This window comes from Sarcophilus harrisii, chromosome 2 (genome assembly GCF_902635505.1).
Source record: "Sarcophilus harrisii chromosome 2, mSarHar1.11, whole genome shotgun sequence".
NCBI lineage: Eukaryota > Metazoa > Chordata > Mammalia > Dasyuromorphia > Dasyuridae > Sarcophilus > Sarcophilus harrisii.
Genome location: NC_045427.1, coordinates 213,909,700 through 213,933,121, shown reverse-complemented (window position 1 = coordinate 213,933,121; position 23,422 = coordinate 213,909,700). Strand labels below are relative to the sequence as shown.

The following is a 23,422-nucleotide window of genomic DNA, read 5'->3' as shown; positions in this document are numbered from 1 at the left end:
CCTCCCCGGAGCCCCGGGCCTTCTCTGGCCCTCTCGGGAGTGGGATGGGTCAAGAGCACGGCCCGGTCCCGGACCCCGAGGCCACGCCCACTTCTCCAGGCCCCAGGGCCACGCTGCGAACCCCCAAGTATCCTCCTGGACGGGCAGGAGCTGCCCGAGAAGCTTTTGATTCCGGCCTTCTGGTTAAACTTAGGCCCAGATGAACCCCGGATGAGGAATGGAGGTGTCCTTGGTCACTAATGGAGTTACCTTTATCCCCATTTTGTAGAAGAGGAAACCAAGGCCCAGAGAGGGGAAAAATATCACCCCAGCTCGCACTCCTTAACCCCGGCGGGCCTTTCGGCCTCCGGGCCCCGTGACTTTTCCTGCGCGCCCCCCTTACCCTCACACCACTGCAGGGATTTCTTCGCGGTAAAACTTTCCAAAGGGAACTTGGGTCACCATGGGAGCTCAGTCCTAAAAAGCTGTTCAGTTCCCCTTTCCTCAGCCCGGGGCAGCCAGGTGGTGCCGTGCATAGAGTAAGGGCCGTGATCCAGCAGGACTGACCTTCCTGAGCTGAAATTCCAGCCTCCGATGAGTACTAACTGTGTGGCACCGGGCAAGACGCTGAAGACATGTGCTGCAATTCTTCATCTGTAAAGTGAGCTAGAGAAGAAAAACTCCAGTGGGGCCAGAAAGTCAAACATGACTGAATAACAGAAATCTCCCTTTCAGGGAACAGCTGCATGAGGGATCATGCATTAGACTGGAGAATGATTTCCGTGGGAGCTAGCACTGTTACTGGCAGACGCCTCTCTGCAACAAGTTTCCCACCTGCTTTATTGCAGCCAAAGCAGTAGTTCTTTAGAACTGGTTTCCATCTCAGCCTCTCAAGAATTAGAGCTGCTCAGATGATGAAATTTCTCTTATTCCCATGGGTAGGCTCCCATTCAACACCCACAACTGGGGGAAAGGGAGGTGGGTGATACAATGAATTAGTGAAGGAATTTGAGACAGAACCAGGAGATAGTATCAAAAACCCAGACAGGAGAGTAAAAAAGAATTAACAGTAGCAAACGCTAGAGATTCTCGTGGGTGTAGAATGGGGATTGAGAAAAGACCATTAGAAAAATATTAGAAACTCAGCATAGACCTATGTCTCACACCCCATACCAAAATAAGGTCAAAATGTGTACATGATTTGGACATAAAGGATGATGCCACTAATTTATACCACAAATTAGGAAAGGAAGGGATAATTTACCTATCAGATCTTTGGAAAAGGGAGCAATTCATGACCAAAGAACTAGAAAACATTATGAAAGGCAAAATGGACAACTTTGATTAATTAAAAAGTTTTTGCACAAACAAAACCAACAGAAACAAGATTAAAAGGGAAATACAAAGCTGGGAAAAAAATCTTTATAGCCAGTGTTTCTGATAAAGGTCTCATTTCTAAAATATTTAAAGAACTGTGTCAATTTTATAAGAATTCAAGTTACTCCCCAATTGATAAATAATCAATAGATATGAACAATTTTCAAATCATGAAATTAAAGCCAGCTATAGTTACATGAAAAAAATGTTCTAAATAACTATTGATTAGAGAAACGCAAATTAAAGCAACTCTGAGATACTACCTCACACCACTCAGATTGGCTAAGATGACAGGAAAAGATAATGACAAATGTTGGAGGGCATGAGGGAAAACTGGGACATTGATGCATTGTTGGTGGAGTTGTGAACTGAGCTAATCATTCTGGAGTGCAATCTGGAACTATGCCTGAAAGGCTATGAAACTGTGTATACCCTTTGACTCAGTAGTGCCCTTACTGGGTCTGTATCCCAAGGAAACAAAGAAAAGAAAAGGGCCCACACGTGCCAAAATATTTGTAGCAGCTCTTTTTGTTGTAGCAAATAATTGGGAAATGAGTAGATGCTCGTCACTTGGGGAATGACTAAATAGTGGTATATGGAAATAATGGAATATTATTGTTCTATAAAAAATGAACAAATTGCTCTTAGAAAGGTCTGAAAAGATTTATATGAACTGATGTTGAGAGAAACAACTAGAATCAGGAATACACTGTATATAGTAACAGCAAGAATGTGTGATCAACTACAAAAGACTTGGTTCTTCTCAGTGGTTCAGTCATCCAAAGCAATTCCAATGGACTTTGGACAGAAAACACCATTGTCTCCAGAAAAGGAACTAAGTAGACTGAATGTTTGTAAATCAACACTTGCTATGTTCACTTATTTTTCCTGTTATTTTTTTCTCTCATGGTTTTTCCCTCTTGGTGATTTTTCTTTCCCAAAATGAATCATAAAGTAATGTGTATTAAAAATACATTGAAAAAATAAAAAGCTAAATAGACCATTAGAAATGGCATTTCAGACATATCTTTGAAAAGAGCAGTTTTACACAAATAAAGTCAGATTTAAACAACTGGAAAAATATCAAGTGCTCTTGGATAAGTTGAGCAAATATAATAAAGATGACCAATACTACCTAATCTATTTATTTAGTGCTATGCCAATCAGACTCCCAAGAAACTATTTTACTGCCCTAGAAAAAATAACAACAAAATTCATCTGGAAGAACAAAAGATCAAGAATTTCAAGGGAACCAATGAAAAAAAAAATCAAATGAAGGTGGCGTAGCTGTACCTGATCTAAAACTGTATTATAAAGCAACGGTCACCAAAATCATTTGGTATTGGCTAAGAAATAGACTAGTTGTTCAGTGGAATTGGTTAAGTTCACAGGACAAAATAGTAAATAACAAATACTCTAGTGTTTGACAAATCCAAAGACCCCAGCTTTTGGGATAAGAATTCACTATTTGACAAAAACTGCTGGGAAAATTTGAAATTAGTATGGCAGAAACTAGGCATTGATCCACACTTACATACACCATACACCAAGAAGATCAAAATGGGTTCATGATTTAGGCATAAAGAATGAGATTATAAATAAATTAGAAAAACATAGGCTAGTTTACCTCTGAGACCTGTGGAGTAGGAAGGAATTTGTGACCAAAGAATTAGAGATCATTATTGATCACAAAATAGAAAATTTTGATTATATCAAATTAAAAAGCTTTTGTACAAACTAATGCAGACAAGATTAGAAGGGAGGCAATAAACTGGGAAAAATTTTTAGTTAAAGGTTCTGATAAAGGCCTCATTTCTAAAATATATAGAGAATAGATTCTAATTTATAAGAAATCAAACCATTCTCCAATTGATAAATGGTCAAAGGATAGGAACAATTTTCAGATGATGAAATTGAAACTATGTCTACTTATATGAAAAGATGTTCAAATCATTATTGATCAGAGAAATGCAAATTTAGACAACTCTGAGATACTACTACACACCTCTCAGATTGGCTAAGATGACAGGAAAAGATAATTTTGAATGTTGGAGGGGATGTGGGAAAACTAGAACACTGATGCATTGTTATGGATTTGTGAATGGATCCAACCATTCTGGAGAGCAGCTTGGAACTATTTTCAAAAAAGTTATCAAACTGTGCATACCCTTTGATCCAGCAGTGTTACTACTGGGCTTATATCCCAAAGAGATACTAAAGAAGGGAACGGGACCTATATGTGCAAAAATGTTTGTAGCAGCCCTTTTCGTAGTGGCTAGAAACTGGAAATTGAATGGATGCCCATTAATTGGAAAATGGCTGAATAAATATTATGGAATATTATTGTGCTATAAGAAATGACCAGCAGGATGAATACAGAGAAGCTTGGATAGACATACGTGAACTGATGCTAAGTGAAGTAAGCAGAACCAGGAGATCATTATATACTTCAAAAACAATACTACATGATGATCAATTCTGATGGACATGGCTCTCTTCAACAATGAGAGGATCCAAATTAGTTCCAATTGATCTGTAATGAACAGAACCAGCTACACCCAGAGAAAGAACACTGGGAAATGAGTATGGACCACAACATAATATTTCCACTCTTTCTGTTGTTTGCTTGCATTTTTGTTTTTCTTCCCAGGTTATTTTTGCCTTCTAAATCCGATTTTTCTTGTGCAACAAGATAACTGTATAAATATGTGTATCTATATTGTATTTAACATATACTTTAACATGTTTAACATGTATGGGACTGCCTGCCATCTAGGGAAGGAGGTGGGGGGAAAGAGGGGAAAAGTAGGAACAGAAGTTTTTGCAAGGGTCAGTGCTGAAAAATTTACCTATACATATATCTTGTTGATAAAAAGCTATACTAATAATAAAAAAAAGAGCAGTTTTAGTCATAAGTCAAAAATCAGATTGCATGAAGTTTGAGAGGAGGTAAAAGCAATTGAATATAGTTTAGCTGAAAAGAGATATAATTTGAGGTGAAAAGATTTAGTAAAAGCTTTTAAAGTATGACATAGATATACATTCATTTGGCAGGAGGAAGAAATAGTTGAGGGAGAAATTAAAGATTATATAGAGGGGATGAGTGAGAGGCCAATTTGATGGATAAGAAGAGGGAATTCTGGGGTCAAGTATAAGTAAAGGAGCTGGTATTGTTGAGAAGAGCCACTTCATTATTAGACTAAAGGGAAAGAGTGAGGAATGATGATGACAAGGAATTTTGTGATGAAGGGAAGAGCTCATAGCAAAGTTTTTTCCCCCCTCAGTAAAATAAAAATTGAAGTCTTCAGAGTTGCAGAGAAAAGTGGAAGAAGTATGAAGAGAGAAGAAAAGAAAATCTTTGGGGAGTGGGAAAATCAATTAGGGAGTCATAAAAGCATTGCTGCAATGAAGGCTCAATTGTGTTTGGGTAAATTTGAAGTAGAGCTAGGCAGGTCAATTTTGTTATTTCTTTTTGCTCTGTTCAGCAGCAGATAAGAAGTTAAAGCAGTGAATAGTAGAAATAATCCAGGATTAGGGTTTGACAAAACATGAGGCAGTGATAGGAAAGGGAGCAAGTAACTAAAAACTAAAGGACAATTTGGAAATATAGCTAATTAACTATAGGGTTGATTGGAAAACAAGAAAAATGAAGTCACAACAGGAATAATAGTCTCTAAAAGCATACTGAGAGAGGAAGGAAAGAACTGGAAGTCAGAAGGATGACTAGGGTTAGAAGTAAGATATAGGGAGAGAAGGAATGAAAAATTATGGAGGAATATTGTTTTCAATGGAATACTTGTGGGTAATAGGAGGTCTAGGGTATGACCATCCCTTTAGGAGGCAGACAAGGAGGAGGTAATGGGATCTGGTTGGTTACTATTAGTGTAGGAAATGGAGAGTAGAGGAAAATGGTGAGCCAAATACTAAACTCCTTGAGAAAGGAGGACCTGGGGTCCAGCAGATATTTTTCTCTTTTCTTTTTTCCCATCACTAACACTACCTAACAACTTCCCATAAAAGTTCTTCTTTGTAACAAATAAGAATTGTCAAATGAAAATTTCACACATTGGCAATATCTAAAAATGTATTTTTCATTATGTAACTCTAATTTATCTAATTTATACTATGACAAGAGGTGGGAAGCATGACATTTTTCTGAAGTCATGATTGGTCAATGATTTGATTAAGGTCCTTGAAGTCTTTCAAAACTAGTAGATAGATTATTGACCATGAAAATTGTCTCTCCTTCAATAAAAGGGAAAAAAAAAAAAGGACCATTTCAATGGTCCCTCGGTTCTAATTCCATCTGGAAGGAATATTAAGGTACAAGTTAGCTTGCTAGGAATTTGGGTATTGGAAGGGATTGGTTAGCAAAATCAGGCAAAGAGAAGGCCCCATTGATGTCTCCACAAGCCATTAGTCCTCAGACTAAGTAGCATTTTCTTCCCATTCTACGGCATAAGAACCTTAAACTCCCTTCTTTTGCCACTTTAACTCTTTGGGCACAACCAAAGCTGTAGCAGGTGAGAAAAAATCAGCCAAAGAAACCAACATATTGTTGAAAAGAATAGTTACAGATCAGTCTCTATTACTCCTTCTCCCTCAGGAAATCTTAGTCATTTTGGTACAGCTTATTTATGTGTTATAAGTACAAAGGTATATACGCTATCTTCATCTCTATATAATCCTCTGTAATCGAGCCCTTGATATCCTATAGTCCACACCGTGTTGTTAAAGTATGTGTAGCAATGTTTGGTCTTTGTGAGCTAATACCACCCTTGTGGTTGTCCTGTTGATTTAACACTAAAGGCCTCCAAAAAAATGTATGAACTGCATTCCTCACAGCTCTGGGTACAGATTCAACCTGTGAGGAAGCTCATGGAAGGTTTTTTTTATCATAGCTGCTCAAAGCACAAGCACACAAAATAAGAGTCCAAAACACTCAGCACCTTTACTCAGTTCTGCCTCCAAGTACAATAGGCTCAATATGAGCAGTTTGACACCAAACCCCATGTCTTGCATAGGGTAGCTTCTGCAGCATTCACTGAGAAGACTAGAGTTCACATCTGGACACCCCCTGCCAGCAGGGGGGGCAGTGATTGTGGAGAACAGGATCAGTCTGTAGAGTCCCGAGGAGTTAGTCCTTACAGCCTAACAGGATTGTAGATTTAGAGCTGGAAGGAACCTCCAAGGTCTAGTCCAACTCCTTCATATTATGGATGAGAAAACTGAGGCCCCAGTGATTTTCTCATGATTACATACACCATAACTGGATGAATCAGCATTCAAACCTAAGTCCTCTGACTATAAATTCTACTGTACCATTCCGAAGATGTGAGACGTGGGTAAGTTTGCAATTTGGGGAAGTTTCCAATTTGCTTGGCTCAGAGCTGTAAATGTCACATAGCTACTAAGTAGCATTAGGATCAAGGAATTCTGAATCCCCAGGTCTTCATGTTCAATAAACTATGGGTTGGGCAGCAGGTGGTAGTTGGTTGAGGGAAAGCTGGGCCCTTGAGGTGGGGAAGGTGGCCGGAACATGGCACTGAAGTGGGCTCTGCTCTCCAGCTGCATCCGGTGGCCCAAGGGAGAGGTAAGGCCACGAACACAATGTACCCTCACCAGTCCTGACTGGCCCCCAGAAATCAGCCAACCATAGGTATCCAAGTTTGGGCTGAAACGTACCTGTGAGACAGAAAGAAAATGTACAAAGGCTTCTGAATTAGTATGGAACAGACCACTATGGGCAAAGGATTCAGGAGAGATTAACTTATTTAAATACTTGTTCTTATTATTGACTATAGGCCCCATGAACAAGATAAGAAACCAAAATTTGGACAGAAGAATGTAAGAGAGCAAAAGAGATTATGTATGTGTGTGTTATAGGGGAGGGAGGGAGAGAGAAAAGGGATGAGGGTGGAAAAGGAGAGAGAAATCATCTTTGAGCCTCAATTTGTTAGGAATTTAGACTAAATGACTTCTAAATTCCTTTCATCTCTGAACTGATGATCCTATGATCATACCTTGTGAACTGCTTCCAGCTGCAGCCTATCCAAACAGAGCTGAGAGCGTCCTTCTCCTTCTTGCATTCGAAGTACTGGTTCCCTTTGAAGCAAATCTTGGAATCCACGCTATGGTTAAGCAGTGTTAAATTAAGTCTTAGGACACTGCCTTCATACTAAGGGCCTTTTGGGGCCTCATAATTATTCCCTACCCCACAGGAATCCCCTCCTCTTCCTGATTCTTTGGATATCTACTGGCCACAACTTACCAGGTCTGTGTCTCTGAAGAGCAGGTAGTGATGTTCAACTGTTTCAGCATAAGTTCTGGCCTTGGGAGGTCCAGGGACCAAAGGTGAGGCAGCATGATGATCTTGTTCTTCAGAACCCTCCCAGTAGGGCAACAAATCTGCCTTATATATGGGCTGTAGAAAGAATTAACATCTCAAAATACTAGAGACAGAATAAGGAAAAAAGGAAAAACAAATTATAGTTCTAGTAAGGTTCATGGGCCTCTGAGGTTAGGGTAGGAAAGGTCTGTAGCAATAAAGAAAATACAGATAAAGTGAAAAGAATCAATTTAGGTCATAGGTTTGAGCTGAACCTAAAACTCCTAAAACTCACTGAAGGTAAACTGAAAATGAAGAATAAGCTGGCGGTTAAGAACTGGGATTTAAACCTCCCAATCTAGCACATTTCCACTGCATCACACTAAAGATAAATGATCTGCCCAAGGCCATACAAATACTAAACCAGAGTTTTACATTTCAAATCACCAAACTAAGACTAGTCACAAAAAAGGCCTGTATTAATTTTTGTTCAAACCGGCTGGAGAAGTGAATGGACTGGGAGAACCAGTGGATGGCATTTCTGTCAGATGCCAAGATACTCACAAATCTGCGCTCAGCTGGACGCTTGACATTCATCGGGTTGAGGGCCATGTCAGGTAGCACAGCAGCAATGAGCTCCCCCGACATGTCCCCTGCAGCCACTGCCCCAAGCCAGTCTGAGCCTGAGAGACTCTACAATGAGACATGGGCATCAGAGTCCTAAATTGTTATATGCATATTATATGTACAACATACTCTTCTTCCCTCTCACAGATTGCCATTTATCTTGCTCCTTGCTCTGTATGGTAACAAAGGAGAGCAAGAATTTTTAACCTTTTTTGTGTCAAGCATTCTTTTTTCAGTTTAGTGAAAGCTATTCAGAATAGTGTTTTTAAATGCATGAAATAAAATACATAATATGTTAAGGAAATCAATTAAAATACAATCACCAAAATGTTTTTAAAAGTAAGATCATGGACCCTAAGTTAGGAACCAACACTTTGAGTAATAAAAGGTAAGAAAAAACTCACCCAGACAGTGCCTTTTCGAGGGGCTGTAAAATAGGCCTTGAAACCAAGGAAACCAGCATCGATGTAGTGAATTCCACAAAGCCCATAACTTTGAGAGAGAGAAGAATGTCAATACTTACGTAGTTTGAAATCAGATTCAGCCCTCGGATCTCAATAACATTTGGCCAAAACACCCAGTACCCTTGGCACCCCCACTGGACCTAGCCCCTCTAATCCCAATTCCTTATTTTTTTTTCCGTGCTCTACATACGAGGCGTAGCAGTTGTCCTGGGCCACAGTAACTCCACTGTAAGGCAGCAGCCACGCCAACTCTGTACTTAAGAAACGTTTGATGCAGTTGATAGGTTCGTAGGGTCGTCTTAAGTCCCAGAATTTGATCTTCCGGTCACTTCCAGCAGAGACTAGAAAGTTACTATGGAAAGATTGAAAAATGGGGCATCACTAAACTGATCCCATGAATGTTGACCTGAGCCAGCCTTCACCTTCTTTCTCCTTTGTTCCCCCTGTTCTGTACCTATTAGCTTTGCACCACTGAAGGCAACGCACAGCTTGGTCATGGGCTGGGAGGCAGTGAAAGGGATAGAGTTTCAAGGAGCCATCTGGGAGTCGAACACGTTGCAACAATGATGTAGTGGGGAGGTTCCAGATTGCTATTGTGCCTAAGGTAGAGACAGATACTAATCTGAATGCAATGCAAAAGACTAGGACCCCATCCCTCACCACTATCTTTCATCCCAGGGCCCTTGGACCCTTTCCCTTAGCTTAAATACCATTAGAAAAGAGTAAGACATCCTGAGTAACCACACTTAATTCTCCCACCAGAGTTACCACCTACTCAGCCTGCCCCCCCCCCCATCCTCAAAAGAACAGCTCCATTCACACACCCACAAAATTGGCAAAGGAAAATGACAAATACTAGAGATGTTGTGGAAAAACAGGTACATTAATGCATTGTTGATGAGCTGTGAAATGGAATCAGTATTCTGGAAAAAAAAATGAAATTACGACACAAAAACTATTAAACTATACACATACTTTGACTCCATAGATACTATTACTAGATAGTAGTACTACCTAGCAGTACTACCCCAAAAGAGGTCAAAGAAAGCAGAAAAGCTTTCATATGTACAAAACCAAAACAGTTCTTTTTTTTTTTTTGTGATGGCAGAGAATTAGAAACTGATAACAGCTGAACAAGTTATGCTATATTTATGAGACAGAATACTGTGTTATAAAAGAAATTATGAAGGGAATGGTTTTTAAAAAATTTGGGAAGACTGAGATGAACTGTTGCAGAGTGAAGGGAAGAGAAACAGAAGAACAATTACACAATAATACCATCATTGTAAAGACAAACAACCTTTAAAGACTTAGGAACTTCTATCAATCAATGACCAGTCAAGTTCCAGAGGCTTCAAGATGAAACATAACTGCCCACCTCCCAAAAGAAAGGTAATGAACTCACAGTATAAACTGAAATAGTTTTGGGGACATGAGAGAAAGGAGTACAAGCGAGAAAATAAAATATAATTTAATAAAAAAAAAAGTTATTGTTATGCTTACTCACCATCATAAAACCCAGCTGCCAGATGCTGATGGGGCCGAGTTGGCATCCAGGCAAGGGTGAAACATTGACCACACTCAGAGGGCTCCCCTGCTTGTACTGAGCCCACCTGAAGAGAGGCCACACACTGTACCTGTAAGGTTAAAGAAGAATGGGATAATAAGAATGAGAAGAATACTAAGTCCCATTCTTAGTAACACCTATATCAGAAGACATTCAGAGCAGGTTTTAGTCAAGAAGAAAATAGGCAGCAGATAGCAAAAAGACCAAATTGAAGAAAGAAGATTTGACGGCAGATGGAATATCACCTAGAAAGAAACAGATTTCCCCACTCACCTTATAGATAGGAGGTTTGAGAGCATCTGTGAAGAAAGAGAGACAACATTTAAGGAGATAAGAGCTTCCCTGGAGTTCCCCATAACCTACAACCTCTGTTTTTATCCCTTATCTCCTGCTTATCTCCTGATAGCTGTTTCAGCTAAGACTTAGGCACCTTTCTTCCCTTTATCTTCCTCTCCTCCTTTTACATGAGGGTGAAATAGCAAAAAAAAAAAAAAAAAAAAAAAGGAGGGAACAACAGGAAGGATCCTAAAGTTTGAGGGAGGAAATGGAAAACTAGAGAAAACGTGGAACAGGAACCCAGTACATGCCATTCAGCATCAGCAACCCTGGTAGATATTTATGAATTCTTTCAGTTTAGGAAATTCCTAGCAGGAGCTCTTTCCACCAATGTAGACCGACAACTGTTTTGCCATTTTTGTTTGGGCTAAGTTGGGCATTGAGAAGTGACTTGTCCAGGGTCACCCAGCCAGTATGTGACAAAGGAAAGACACTCTGAAGCCATATCTTCCCAGTAGATGTTTTACACAACTGATTAACCATATAAGTGAGAGAAGGAAGACAATGTGAAAATAGACAGTAGATTATATTCATACACAGAATGTACAGCCAATTATTAAGACAGTTAAAATATATACAGTGGGAGATATATACATATGTATTAGTATGTGTGAATAGTTAACAGTGTATAAAAGAACACTGGCAATATGTGAGCCCTTACTAAGAACCATGGTTTCCTGTGCTTTGACTAGTACCTCCCCAAGGGCCCTGAAATCCTTGTTGTTCCCCTTACCTTGAGGTTGAAGGGCCAGCAGTTCTTCAGGGTGGGGTAGACTAAGCAGTAGCACTTTCCCATCTGAACAGGCCAGAGCCAGGAGACCCAGCCGGGGCAGGAAAGGAGCCTATTGGATAAGGCCAAGGCAAGAGCCAAATGTTCAGACTCCTATTACCATTTCTGCCTTTATTTCTCTCTTGGAAAATATTTATTTCTTGGCTGGCCTCCCACAGAATCCAGATACCACCACTCTCCCAAGTCTTCTTTCATTTCTACTGCCTACTACTACCCAACTCCGGGAACTCTCAGGGCTTCTCTTGGAGACATCTAAATTAGACTCCTCTTAGGTCTAAACTTTGAGTCTAAATTCTATCCCTATTTCCCCCACAATTCAGAAAGTACCTTTCTTGAGGTGTTAGGCAACTCCCAGCCTCCACTAGGGCAGAACTTGAGGTCCCAGATGCACCCGTGATCACAAGCAATGCCATAGGCAAGGTGGGCTTTATTGCTTGGGCTAGAAGAAAAAGAAATAGGGAGAATGAATGGAAAATATTCTTGCAGCTATATCATGTTTAATGTAACAAATTTATCTTTTACGAGAGGCTTCTTCCCCAATCCCTCTAACAGAGTTTTGTGTAGCTTTCCCAGTCCTGCTATACTCAATCCCCATTCCAGTCTGCTCTCCTCTTGCAGGGTTCCCAGCCCCACCTCACCAGCTTTCTTGCTGCAGTGTCCCAAGGTTCCAGAGTTGTAGAAGCCCAGGGCCTTCATGAGGCCGGCTCAGTGAATGGGTTTCATTCATGCTAGGACTGCAGAATAGTGCCACATACTGTGAAGTAACTGCACCTTCAGGTACTGGGCACCACTCTAGTGCCCAGAGTGGTCCTCCTGTGAAGAAGGACACATCCCATCGCTCTGGATGGGGTGCCAGTGAGCTAAACCTACAGAAAAAGACAAGACTGAGTTCTTAAGATAGAACATAACTGGACATATCCTGCAAAAGTCAGGGAAGAAAGGGATATGGGCTAGTTCTGATTCAAACTGAGGTCATCAAAATTAGTATTATTAGTTAAGAAATGAAACTGTCTAACATAAAATTAAAAAATAAAACATATATACTCATTCATTCAACATCTTATTTCTCCTACTTCCCAATTCTAACCATGTTCTAATCTATCATCAGTAACAAATCTTGATCTTATCATAGCTGGAGAGGATCTGACCTGGTTCTTAGAATTCTGAACTAATATAAAGTACTAAATGTTTGCTTTTCCAAGTATTCAAAGAACAAACCCTAACTTATGTTGGCCCTTGCACCACTACACTCTCCTACAACCTTGGGACCATGTATGATCACTGTGGTCAGGGAACCCACACCCCTAGTGTCCTTTCCTGAGGAGGAAAAGTTGAACAAATCGTCATCCTAATTCTACTTACTACTTTTCAGTCTTTATGTCATGGGCACTCTAAAGCTTCTTACCTATTTATCCTATAGAGAGTGCTGTCCTCAGGCAGACCTTCCCGTTGCACAGAAAAAAGAGGAGACCTCAACTCCTGAGGCAAGTATGATGCTGCTTCACTAGGGGAAAACAAAAGGCACATAGAGAGCCTTCATCATATCCTCACTGGTTTGAATCCTCCCATTATTCTTCTGAAATTTCCTAGTCTTTCTTTTTCTTCCGGTGACTTCCTTAGCTTAAAGGACACCAGTAGGACTCACCTTTCAGATAGTAACTGCCACTTCAAGGCTGAAGGGATCCATTCAGGGAACTCCCAGTGTGAATGGTTTTGCTCTCGGCTAAAAAGAGAAAAAAGGGGTTATCTGTCAGTCACTGCTGTCATTATAATCTCACTTAAATGTTAGCTTTTCTTTACTTTCTCGTGGTCCATTTTCTATTTTAAATCTCTCAACTTCCCACTCTAAAATACTCCCTTTCCTACATACTGCCCCCTTGCCATCCTCAGGGTCTCACAGGGTCTTGGTGAGGCTGAGGCTTTTCCAAACAGGAGCCATGATAGAATTTGGAAGCCCATTGGGAGCCAGTCCCCGGCATTGTGGTTTCTGTTTCTGAAAGATAAAGGGAGATATTTTCACATGCCTCGATTTCCTAGGAACCTCCTTTTCTCACTGGGCCCACCCAGCTTCCTGCCTACCAACCACCCAGCCCCCTATTTGTCCGGCCTGCTGCCCTCTGCCCTAACCCCATGATTTTTGGTGAAAGCATCTTTCTGGGAGCATGCAGCCCTTGGGCACCCAGATAGCCCTGACTCGGTTACCCCTGAGGCGGCCCCACGAAGGCCACTGCCCCGCAGCGCAGTGAGCTCCAGGTCGGAAGAACTCTCACTCGGGGCTTCGCTCTCCTCTCCCCCTTCCTCGATCTCAGCCTGCAGCACGAAGTCTGCGTCCCGGGCCGGATCGTCTTCTTCCTCCTCTCCGTGCCAGGCTGCCCGCCGACGGCCTTGACCACGTTTAGCTTGACCACCCACCTCGGGGTTTTCGGGACAAGAGACTGGGGCAGGCAGTGCTGAGGAGAGCTCCTCAGCCAGTTCCTGAAGGTATAGAAGTGCCCTATGGGACAGAATCCGGTCAGGGGTCATGGAAGAGGATCAAAGACCCCAATGGGGGAAGAAGCCAAAAGAGGGAGGAAGGGAGAGACAGGAACAGGGCTAGGAGAGCTACGGGCAGGGGGCAATCTGTACAACCGATACTATGCTTCCACCCAGATCAAGACATGGGGAGCTTTAGTGGAACGTAGTTAGAAGTTACAAGACAGTAATAAGGGGATAGTCATATACTTGCTGAACAAAGGGAACCTCAACCCTTAAATTCCCACCTTTAGTCTGACATCTCTGACTCAGAATTCTTACCCAAATCCTATTTGGTCTTCTGATATTACCCAGAAATAGCCTATTTTAAATGAGATAATAATTTTAAAGTGCTTAGCCCAACGCCTAGCACACAGTAAACATTACCTGTTATTATTATCCTTTCCCACATAAGGCAAATTATTCCTACTGTATCCCATCATTCCTCCCAACTCAATCCCACAATCCTCACACTCTAGCAGCCCGCCGGCGGGGTCGTGCCCCTGGTGTAGCCTCAGGGTTCTCAGGGGGACTTTGTGGAGGTGGGGGTTCAGGCTGTTCTAGCCCCTTTGATAATTTCATCAACAGCAGCTCGGCTTTTGACTTTCGACCTCGCTTCTTAGGGATAGTAGTAGGAGGAGGGCCAGATGGATCCAAGGGACTAGGTCCCAGGGTCGCTGGTGGAGGGTTGCCTTGTTGTAAGGTAGACAGGGAGTCATCCTTAGCGCCCACTCCACCCTTCCTTGGGCCTCTTCGGGTCCGAACACCTTTCTTCCTCCTAGTCTTTGGAGCCTTCGCCTTTGAGATCCCTGGAATCCCTGAAGAAGCATCTACCAAAAAAAAAAAAAAAAAAAAAAAAGAAGGTATAGGCAAGGAGCCAAGGTTCAGAGCCTCTCCATCCATGCCCAGGCCTTGATGCCCAGGAAAGGTAGACTTTCCATGAGATACAAAGAGGAAAGGGGGGGGGGGGGGGGGAACATATTCCATGTCTATATGAGGTCTTAAATTTAATTGTCTTTCAATCTGAGGTAAGGAAATGGAGGAGCTCCATACCTTGCCCTTCGGGTTTGGAGACACTTTCCAGTTCTTGATGAGAATCTGGGTGGCTTTCTTTACTGGATGGATCCTCAAGTCCAAGAGAGATTGAAGGCATCATTATGGAATCATCCTCACAAGCTGTCTTAGCCCCAGATGTTGGGGCTTCAGCGCCAAGCTGATCAGGTACTTCTTTTCTAGGAGACTCTGTTATAGTAGTTTCCCCCATGGGGCTGGTCCCTCCCAGTGTAACACAGCTGACCCCTAGGGTATCCATCAGCATTACTCTTCAGTGGCTACACCTGCACATATAATTGTGTATGATAAGTCAACCAAAGAATCCAACTTTTTGATTACTCTATTAGCTTTGATACCTTCATTCTACCTCTACACATTCTCTTTCTCCCCCACCTTCCACTTCTTATAGCCATGCTTCTTTACTTACGACCAGTCAGTTTTTCTGGGAAAGACTAACACAGTATAGTTAGAATCTAGCTATGAAAACTTTTGTGAAATAACATTTCACTCCAGAATGAATTCCACAGATATAGCATGACATTGCTCTCAGTGTCTATTGCCAATCTGGACCTTGGATTTGGAAGGCATTTATGTCAGGTTTGTTATTATTTGCCAATACCCCACCACCCAAAGGATATTTATGGGTTCTGAGTGAAGGTACTACCAGTTCATGACAAAGAGGAAGAGTTCTGATTGCTTATTCCTATAAACACCACGGATGACCCCATGCACCTTTCTGTGCCTATATTCAAAATGTATTTGTCCACCAAGCATACAAGAGGGTTCAGGCCAGGAAATATAGCACCTACTATTTGCTAAACATTGTGCTAAAATCTGGGGATTCAAAGACAAAAGTGAGGTAGTCCCTGTCCTCAAGAAATATACACTTGTGGGAGACTATGACATAAATAAGTTAACTAAAAAATATACATAAAATAGAAATGTTCCTCACAGCCAACTCATGGTCTCCACTCTAATTCTGGCCCTCATCACCTCACCTGGACTACAGGTAACTTAACTGCTCTCCCTGTATGCCGACTTGCCCACTTGAATTCATCTTCTAGTCACTAAACTGATACTCATAAAACACAGGTTAGACCACCTCACATTACTTCCCTAGTTCAAACAGCTTCAGGGGTTACCTATTGCATTAGGGATAGAATACATAGTCTTATGTTTGACATTTAAAAATCACAATTTAGCCCCAGCTTATCTTTTCAGCCTGATTACATATTACTTCCTGTGGTGTTCTTCTTTTATATATGATGGTTCTCTCTGGGAGCAGGTTTCTTGGGGAGGTTTTTGGAGGCAAACTTAGTTTCAGTTCAACGTAATAATCACTTCAAACACAGCCAGCTGATAAAATCCAAATGTTTATTTTCTCCTTCCAAGTCTCCTTCCTTGGGCCCGGTTAGCTTTAATAGAGACCTATCTCTCTCCTTGGTTCTAAGGGCTCCCTCTGAATGTCTCCAAATCCAAAGGTTTGTGCTTCAGCCTCCAGCCAGCACAAAGGTGGAAAATGGAATGAATCAGACTCCACCTCCGAGAGTGAGCTTCTTTATCTCCCAGAGTGCTTCTTGCTTATATGCTGTACACTGAGTACACACCAATCATTATATCCCTGGGAAACCATTATTTGTTGTAGGATTAAGTCAATGCTAAACTGGATGTAAACATCGTCTCCTCAGTTCTACTTAGTACCTTGTTTCACGTTCTGGCCCATAACATCTCCTTGTAGGAGGACCATGCCGAACCATGCTACATTAGATAACTATTGTCTCTATCAATTCTGATGACTTAGCACTTTGTAAGGATTCCAACAACTTCCCCTTGTAAACTACATTTTAGCCAAACTAGGCTATCTGATATTGCCACAATGTGCCCACTGATGCGCTACCTTCAAGCTTTTGCACAGTTATCTCCCATACTTGGAATACTCTCCCTCCTTATTCTGCCTCTCGGAAATCCTAGCTTCCTTCAAACTTCCACTACTACTTCCTTCCAAAAACCTTTCCCGATTGTTTTCCCAATTACTCTGCCTTTATTCGGTAAATATTGTTACCTGTATGCACACATCCTGCACATGCAATCCCAAACCCTTCCTAGCCTACCAGGATTGTGAACTTCTTAAGGGCAAGAGCTATTTCATTAAGGCAGCTAGAGGACCACAGAATGGGTTTGGACTCGGGAACACACCGGGTCAAACCTGGCTTTAGAAGCTTGCTAGCTGTGTGACCTTGGACAAATCACTTAACCTGACTCGGTTTCCTCAACAGTAAAAGTGGGGCTCATAATAAATAGCATCTCCCTCTCAGGGACGTCTGGGATCAGATTCCACACATAAAGCCGCTGGGAGGTAACGGGCATTACCCGAGCGGTGGCTGTCATTTCCGTCTTTGCCTCTAGCACCACGTAGTTAGTAATGCACCGGATGTAGCCTGGGCCCTAGAGTCAGCCCCGCCCCCAAGTTTATCAAAACCAGCTACCTGCCCCACAGTCACCCCAGCACCCTCGTCCTGGCCCTCCTCACCTCGCCCGCACTACAGACACCCCGTCTCCCCGTATGCAGTCTCCCCACGTGAATCCATTTCCCGCTCGCCAAACTGATACGCATAAAGCACGGATGTGGTTATGTCACGTTACTTCAAGGGGGCTTCAGTGGTTTCCTATTGCTTTGAGAATAGTGTACTCATCTGTAAAATGGGGGCAGTGAGGCTCGTGGTGAAATGACGTATCTATGAATCGCTCTCGGAGCCGTATATATGTGTGTGCGCGCATGTGCGCAAGCCGATGCGCGCACACACACGTACATCCCATACAAATGGCCACGGAGGAAATGGTGGAGGGTGAGGAGCCCCGGGGCTACGGGGGAAAGTCAGGGCAGGGTCCGTAGCCGACTTGCTTTGGGTCTCCAGAAAAAGTCACTTTCCCTTTCTGAGCCTTCGTTTCCTCCTCTATACAACAAGCAAGCGGGACCAGATGCCCTTGAAGGCCTCAATCTGGGATCCTGGCACGTCTTGTTTCCCCATTTGTCAAAAGGGCGGGTAGGAAGGGATGGGTCCTGGCGCTCCGCGAACTCTGGCGGGCTCCGAGGGAGGAGCGAGGCCCGCGAGCCAGCCCTCGGGTCGGACCGGGCCCCGGCGGGACGCGGGAGGGGAGGCGCGTCACGGGTCAGGGGTCAGGGGCCGCACGAGGAGGCACCCCAGGGCCGCCCGGGGCGGAGGGTGGGGATGCGCGCGCCGCAGCGGAGTTACTACTGATGGAGCGGAGGGCGGCAGCGGCGGCGCCGCCGGGGCAGGGAGAGGGAAAGGACGACGTTATTTCTGGCAAGCAGAGCAGGGGAAAGCCGTCACTCCCCCGCTACAAGGGGAAGGCGGGGAGTAAGAGGCGCTGTCCTCGGGCAGCGCGGAGGCTGATGCCATACACTCACCAACCACCGAAGCCCGACCGGAAGTCCAAGTTCGAAGATGGCGCGGCCTGGACCGCTTCAGTCGCGGACGGATGACGTAGGGAATGCCGCCACGTCTCGTTACTGATACCTCGGGGCACTTCGGGTTCTGCCGTACGTTCCCGGCGCTCTGACATTTGTTTGGCTGTTATAGGAAAGGGGTGGAGTCAACCTCAGACCGAAGAGCGTGACTTGTATCCTGGAGTCCTACCGATTCCATTAGGGAATACGGCTATCTGTCCTTTGCCTCTTGGCCTCCTTTTGAAAGGTTATCTGGGAGCTGTAGTCTTTTGTGGAGGCGAATGGGTGGGGAAGCATTGCGCATGCGCACTACTCGACTTTTCAGGGGATCTGTACCAAGTGCTTATTTTTCTTCCCCTTTTACTTGGTTAAATGGAGCAGATCTCCCCTAAGATCGTTTTTTCGATCCAGATACCGTGATCCAGGGAATGGCGGTTGTGAGGGCCAGAACTAAGTCAGGAGGAGGCAGGGAGTTGCACAGAAGGGAGCTCCAGGCTCGGCTTTAGGGAGAAGCCAGAGGAAGCCTTAGAAGGCGGGAGTAGCTGCTGAAAGATAAGCCTTCACAAGGACTTGCCTGCTGGCGGGTCTGGCCGGCCCCACGCGGAGTGGGCAGGGAGAACGGGGAGACCCCCACCGCGCTGCTGCGGGGGGATGGGTGGCGGGAGAAGGGAGCATCCCACATGCACGGCCCCGGGGGCACTGAGACACATTTCCCGGTTTAATGGCACTTGCTTCTCCTCCAGCCTCCCTCCTGGGAGCCCGTCATCCCTCCTACCTCTTGACATTTTCTCTGCCCGTGAAAGTTAGTTATCTTTACAGACTCCCTTGTCTTTACTTGTTACAGTTTAGAATTAAAAAAAAAAATCTCTGATTGTGACTATTATGTATAACCGGGCATGGTGTGATAGAGCAATGATCTTAAATTCCCTGATTTTTTTTTTTTTTGGGGGGGGGGAACTTCTGTTCTAACAATAAATCAGTAACCCTAAATCTTCTGGTTTTGGAGTCTGCCTCAGGGAATTTCCACACTCCCGATCTAAGAACAGCCGTCTTCCGATTCTGAATAACCCATTCTTCAATTCGTTGCTGACGGATGATCTGGTCACTCACTGGCCCTTACCTTGGGCCATAGACTTAGCGTGTCTGTGATGGAAAGCTGGATGAAGTTGTCTCCTCCCTCTTAGCACTTTGCTGTTTTCTTTGGGAGCGAAGCCCCCTCCAATTGGCATTATAAATACGATAAAACTTGGCCCCTTGGCTAAGAAGAGGATTCAAGCCTGTAAATTCTCTTGAGACACCTCAGGACACTGGTCTGTGACCCCCAAACTTTTGGGGTCCTCTTCCCAAACTCAACAGAAGGAGATGGGGATTTAAATTACTAAGACTTTAAAATTTACCTTAAGGGTTTGTAAGAACAAACTGGGGGTTTATTGCATATTTAAGGGATATGTTTATTAGGTGTTTGAATGAGCACTCCAAAAAGAACGAGAGAGAAACACCTCCAGGAAGTTACCCCAGGTAGGCAGAAGCGAGAAGCAGGCCAATGGGGTCGGTCGCTGTTTTCCAATCCCACAAAAACTAAAGAGTTTAAAAGAAGGGGAGTAAACTGACCGTTATCGTGCAAAAATCACTTCTGCTTTGTTCAGCAGTGCCAACCTATAGTTAATCAGCTTCTGCCACTATTATCAGGAGCTTGAAAAAAATTTTTTTACAGGTTTATTTTTATGGAGGCATGTGCAGTGGTGACTATATAGTTGGCAAGCTTTTTTTGTTCTGCATTTTTCAAAGAAATTACTTAGTTTCTATCTTTAATTTAGGTTTTGATATTTTGTTTTTGATTTTGCTACTTTAAATTGCATTTTTCCTTTTCAGTACTGCTTTTAGTGGTCTAACGAGCAATCAAATGCATTTATAAACTTCTTAGCAATTCAGAGAACCTGTTTCTGTGCTTCTATTGCATTAAACATATTCTAATGATAATGTGTATTGCAACAGCTTTTGATTTATTAGATGTATATCTCACTGTTGGTATATCTATTGTTGTTTTATGATCCAAGTTGCTATTGATATATTATTACTAATTTGCACACTTGTTTTCTCTTTATTTTCTAAATGTTACTCACAGCATTTCCTTATAATACAATATTTCATCTTTAATACTTGAGCATTATCAATTTGTTGAACAGTACCATCCTAAAGCAATCTGTCAAACAGATAAGATTTTATTTGATCAAAATATGTTGTCATGTTAAAGAAATTGAGATGCAAACGAGTGGACCCAGAACATAAAAACAGACATTGTAAAATCATTGAAAAGAAGTGTGAAGAGTTGAGAAAGGGTGATTTGCAAGATTAGGTTTGGGATATCATTTAATACTCCAAATTATGTGACCCATTCGTCATTTTAAAAGGCCTTAATTTTCTAATAGGGGGAAATAGCAACTAATCTCCAAAATTCCTCCTGAGAAGAGGTAGGAGTTGGTCTGGAGAGCAGAGGCCATATTGAACAAAGGGATATGACAGAAAGGGAAATGAGAAGAGCACTTAAACCAGAAATCTGAAAGCTCTCCTGTAGTCTGGACCAAAAAGAGATATTTTGTGATAGAGAAGCCTGATCTGTGGAGAGGGCAGAAGCTAGAATATCTGTAAGCCAGAAAGAGAACTCTAAGCTAAAGGTAGAACCAAAGTTGGAAATCTTATAACAGGATGTTGATGGCCTGTGAGTAATCTTTTTTGGAGAGGAACTATATCCATTTGGGGAATGAAGCTGGAACACTTAGAGCACTAGAGTGTTAGAATCTTTAGAGGGTTGGCAAGAATATGATTTAGAAAAGAGAAACAGGACTGGCTTTTGAATTATATAAGGCAATAAGCCTGGAATCATAAAATCTGTTTACAAAAATTAGAGAGGTGTATTGGTGGTAAGACACCATTGCAAGTATTTGCCACATTCATTAAATATACAACTGATTAAAGAAGGCTCAGAACCAATCCAGCCTGAAGAAACAAATGAGGTATATCCACAGAGGTATGATAGATAAAATGCTGATAAAGAGAGAAAAATAATTAGTAGATATTTATTTATCCTATTTTAACCAGATTTCAACTAGTTTGTGGAAGCACTCTGCAAGATGAAGCATAAATGTAAAGCTAATAGGATATGCTTTGGGAAAACTAAGCCTTGTTTCAGGACCATCTTTTTGTAGATGGGACACAGAAGCAAAGGAAGGGTGCTATACTACAAATTCAACAGCAAGTCCTCCTAAGAAATCTAATGACAGTGCTTGCTCCACCAGCACATATACTAAAGCTGGAATGATACTGAAAAGAATAGCATGGCCCCTGTGCAAGGATAACATGCAAATTCATGAAACATTCCCCGTTTTTGTTCAACCAATGATAAACACTTCTTGGAATACAAAATTCAAAATGGGGCATCAGGCACTTGTTTCATCTATACCTGAGATATGAACCAAGTAGAAAAGTATTTGTTGAATTTGAATCAGAATATAAAATCATATTGCCACCAAAAGAAAAAGCAGAAAATGTATGGTTCATAGATGTGTTGAAATACAGTCAAGTTAAAGAATGTTGAAACATATTGGGCATTGAAGCATATTAGTACAAATAGTCTTGGTACTGTCAATTTGTATGTCTCAAAGAAGTCCCATATGACTGTAGCAAGGAAGAAATTATTCAGGTTTTTTCAGGGTTAGAAATTGTACCAAATGGGATAAGGTTGCCAGTGGACTTTCAAGGAAAGCCTTCATGCAGTTTGCTTCACAGGAAATAGCTGAAAAGGCTTTAAATAAACACAAGGACTTTGGGTACATGTACAATGAAATCTTCAAAAGCTGCTGGGTAAAAGCTCCTACTAATTGTGATCCTCCTTGAAAACTTATGGCTCTGCATTGGCCAGATTCTTGTGACAAGCCTAGGACTAGCAGAAGCTATAACAATTTTGCTAGAGGAGCCGGGTTTGAAAAAATGAAGTGTGGTACCTATGGTAGAGAGTATAGAGGCTAAGATTACTACAATGAAAATCATGGGTTACATGGATTTGTAAGAGACCTCAATTACTGTTTTTCAGGGATGTCTGGTCATAGATATGGAGATAGTGGGTCCACTTTCTAGAGTCCAACAGGCCATTGTGTGCACATGAGAGAATTACTTTATAGAACCCTGTTCAGATATGCAGTGAAATGGATCTGATTGCAGAATGACTAGAGAAATAGAGTTGAATTTGCTACTCATGAAGATATCAAAAAGATGTCAGCTATGTCAAAAGTCAAAGCAAATATACAGAACAGATATACAGAACTTTTCTTGAATTTTGTAGCAGGAGCAAACAGTGATACTTAAGGTAGCTAAATGCTAAAAGATATAGGTATGCCAAACAGTCCAGTTACAGTAGTCTAGCTAGCCAGAAGCTGAGTAGAGCTTATGAAGGAGGCTATGGTGGTCAAAGAGTCTGAGCAGAGGATGAAGGAAGTTTTATATAGGGCAACTTCAATGATTTTTTAATGTTGCATAGGGAACTCTACTCTAATTACTATAGTATACTAATATACTATGCTATACCATGCATGTATGAGAATGAACAGAATGGAAGATTTGTCTGTAGTTCTCATCACTGACTCTTGGTAAAATATTTTTTTTAAGAAAAAAACAAAAATGAGAGTTAATAGTTTTATAATTCACTTTTGTGATTTATGCCTACTGTAATGTGAAATAATTATTGTTTTTAAATTTTCATGTTCAGTATTTTTGAACATAAACATTCATCTAGAATATGAAAGTTAAGTAAAAACTATAACTTAAACAATTCAGCTTTTCTCAGGGTAGTTATATTATAGGAGTATATTTAAGTAGTAAGTGTTTAAATTAAAGCCGTTTGAATTATGTTAATTGTTGCTTTTAT

General features: G+C 42.1%; 1 protein-coding gene, 1 non-coding gene and 1 pseudogene across 3 annotated transcripts; 2 read left to right on the top strand and 1 right to left on the bottom strand.

Moving 5' to 3' along the window:
- Positions 1–6,282: 6,282 nt before the first annotated feature.
- Positions 6,283–18,624, bottom strand: GTF3C2 (general transcription factor IIIC subunit 2). 2 transcript variants are annotated; one of them, XM_031951360.1, is made up of 19 exons: positions 17,563–18,624; positions 15,033–15,316; positions 14,452–14,809; positions 13,671–13,962; positions 13,367–13,461; positions 13,114–13,191; positions 12,874–12,972; positions 12,107–12,334; positions 11,796–11,907; positions 11,412–11,520; positions 10,616–10,641; positions 10,283–10,412; positions 9,230–9,374; positions 8,966–9,127; positions 8,716–8,803; positions 8,249–8,377; positions 7,628–7,780; positions 7,380–7,487; positions 6,283–7,041 (listed from the first exon to the last, which is right to left on the bottom strand). In XM_031951360.1, exons 2-19 carry the CDS (start codon positions 15,295–15,297, stop codon positions 6,823–6,825), a joined length of 2,796 nt encoding a protein of 931 aa, XP_031807220.1. In that variant the 5' UTR covers positions 15,298–15,316; positions 17,563–18,624; the 3' UTR covers positions 6,283–6,822. The 2 variants fall into 2 exon arrangements, with proteins under 2 accessions (XP_031807220.1, XP_012402912.1); XM_012547458.3 differs by having other exon boundaries at positions 18,463–18,624.
- Positions 18,625–19,222: 598 nt separating this feature from the next.
- On the top strand, positions 19,223–23,172 carry LOC100916204 (annotated as a pseudogene).
- Positions 21,782–21,888, top strand: LOC111720312. The gene has a single exon (XR_002770038.1). It is a non-coding gene; the product is annotated as a U6 spliceosomal RNA (small nuclear RNA).
- Positions 23,173–23,422: the final 250 nt, after the last annotated feature.

What these genes read in the sequence shown, in the direction of transcription:
- GTF3C2 (XM_031951360.1), bottom strand. Translation starts at nt 15,297, where the DNA reads ATGCTGATGGATACCCTAGGGGTCAGCTGTGTTACACTGGGAGGGACC. An exon ending in CGCCGGCGGGCTGCTAGAGT is followed by an intron (nt 13,963 to 14,451) that starts GTGAGGATTGTG and finishes TCTGTCCCATAG; the next exon opens with GGCACTTCTATACCTTCAGG. An exon ending in TGCCTAACACCTCAAGAAAG is followed by an intron (nt 11,521 to 11,795) that starts GTACTTTCTGAA and finishes CTTATCCAATAG; the next exon opens with GCTCCTTTCCTGCCCCGGCT.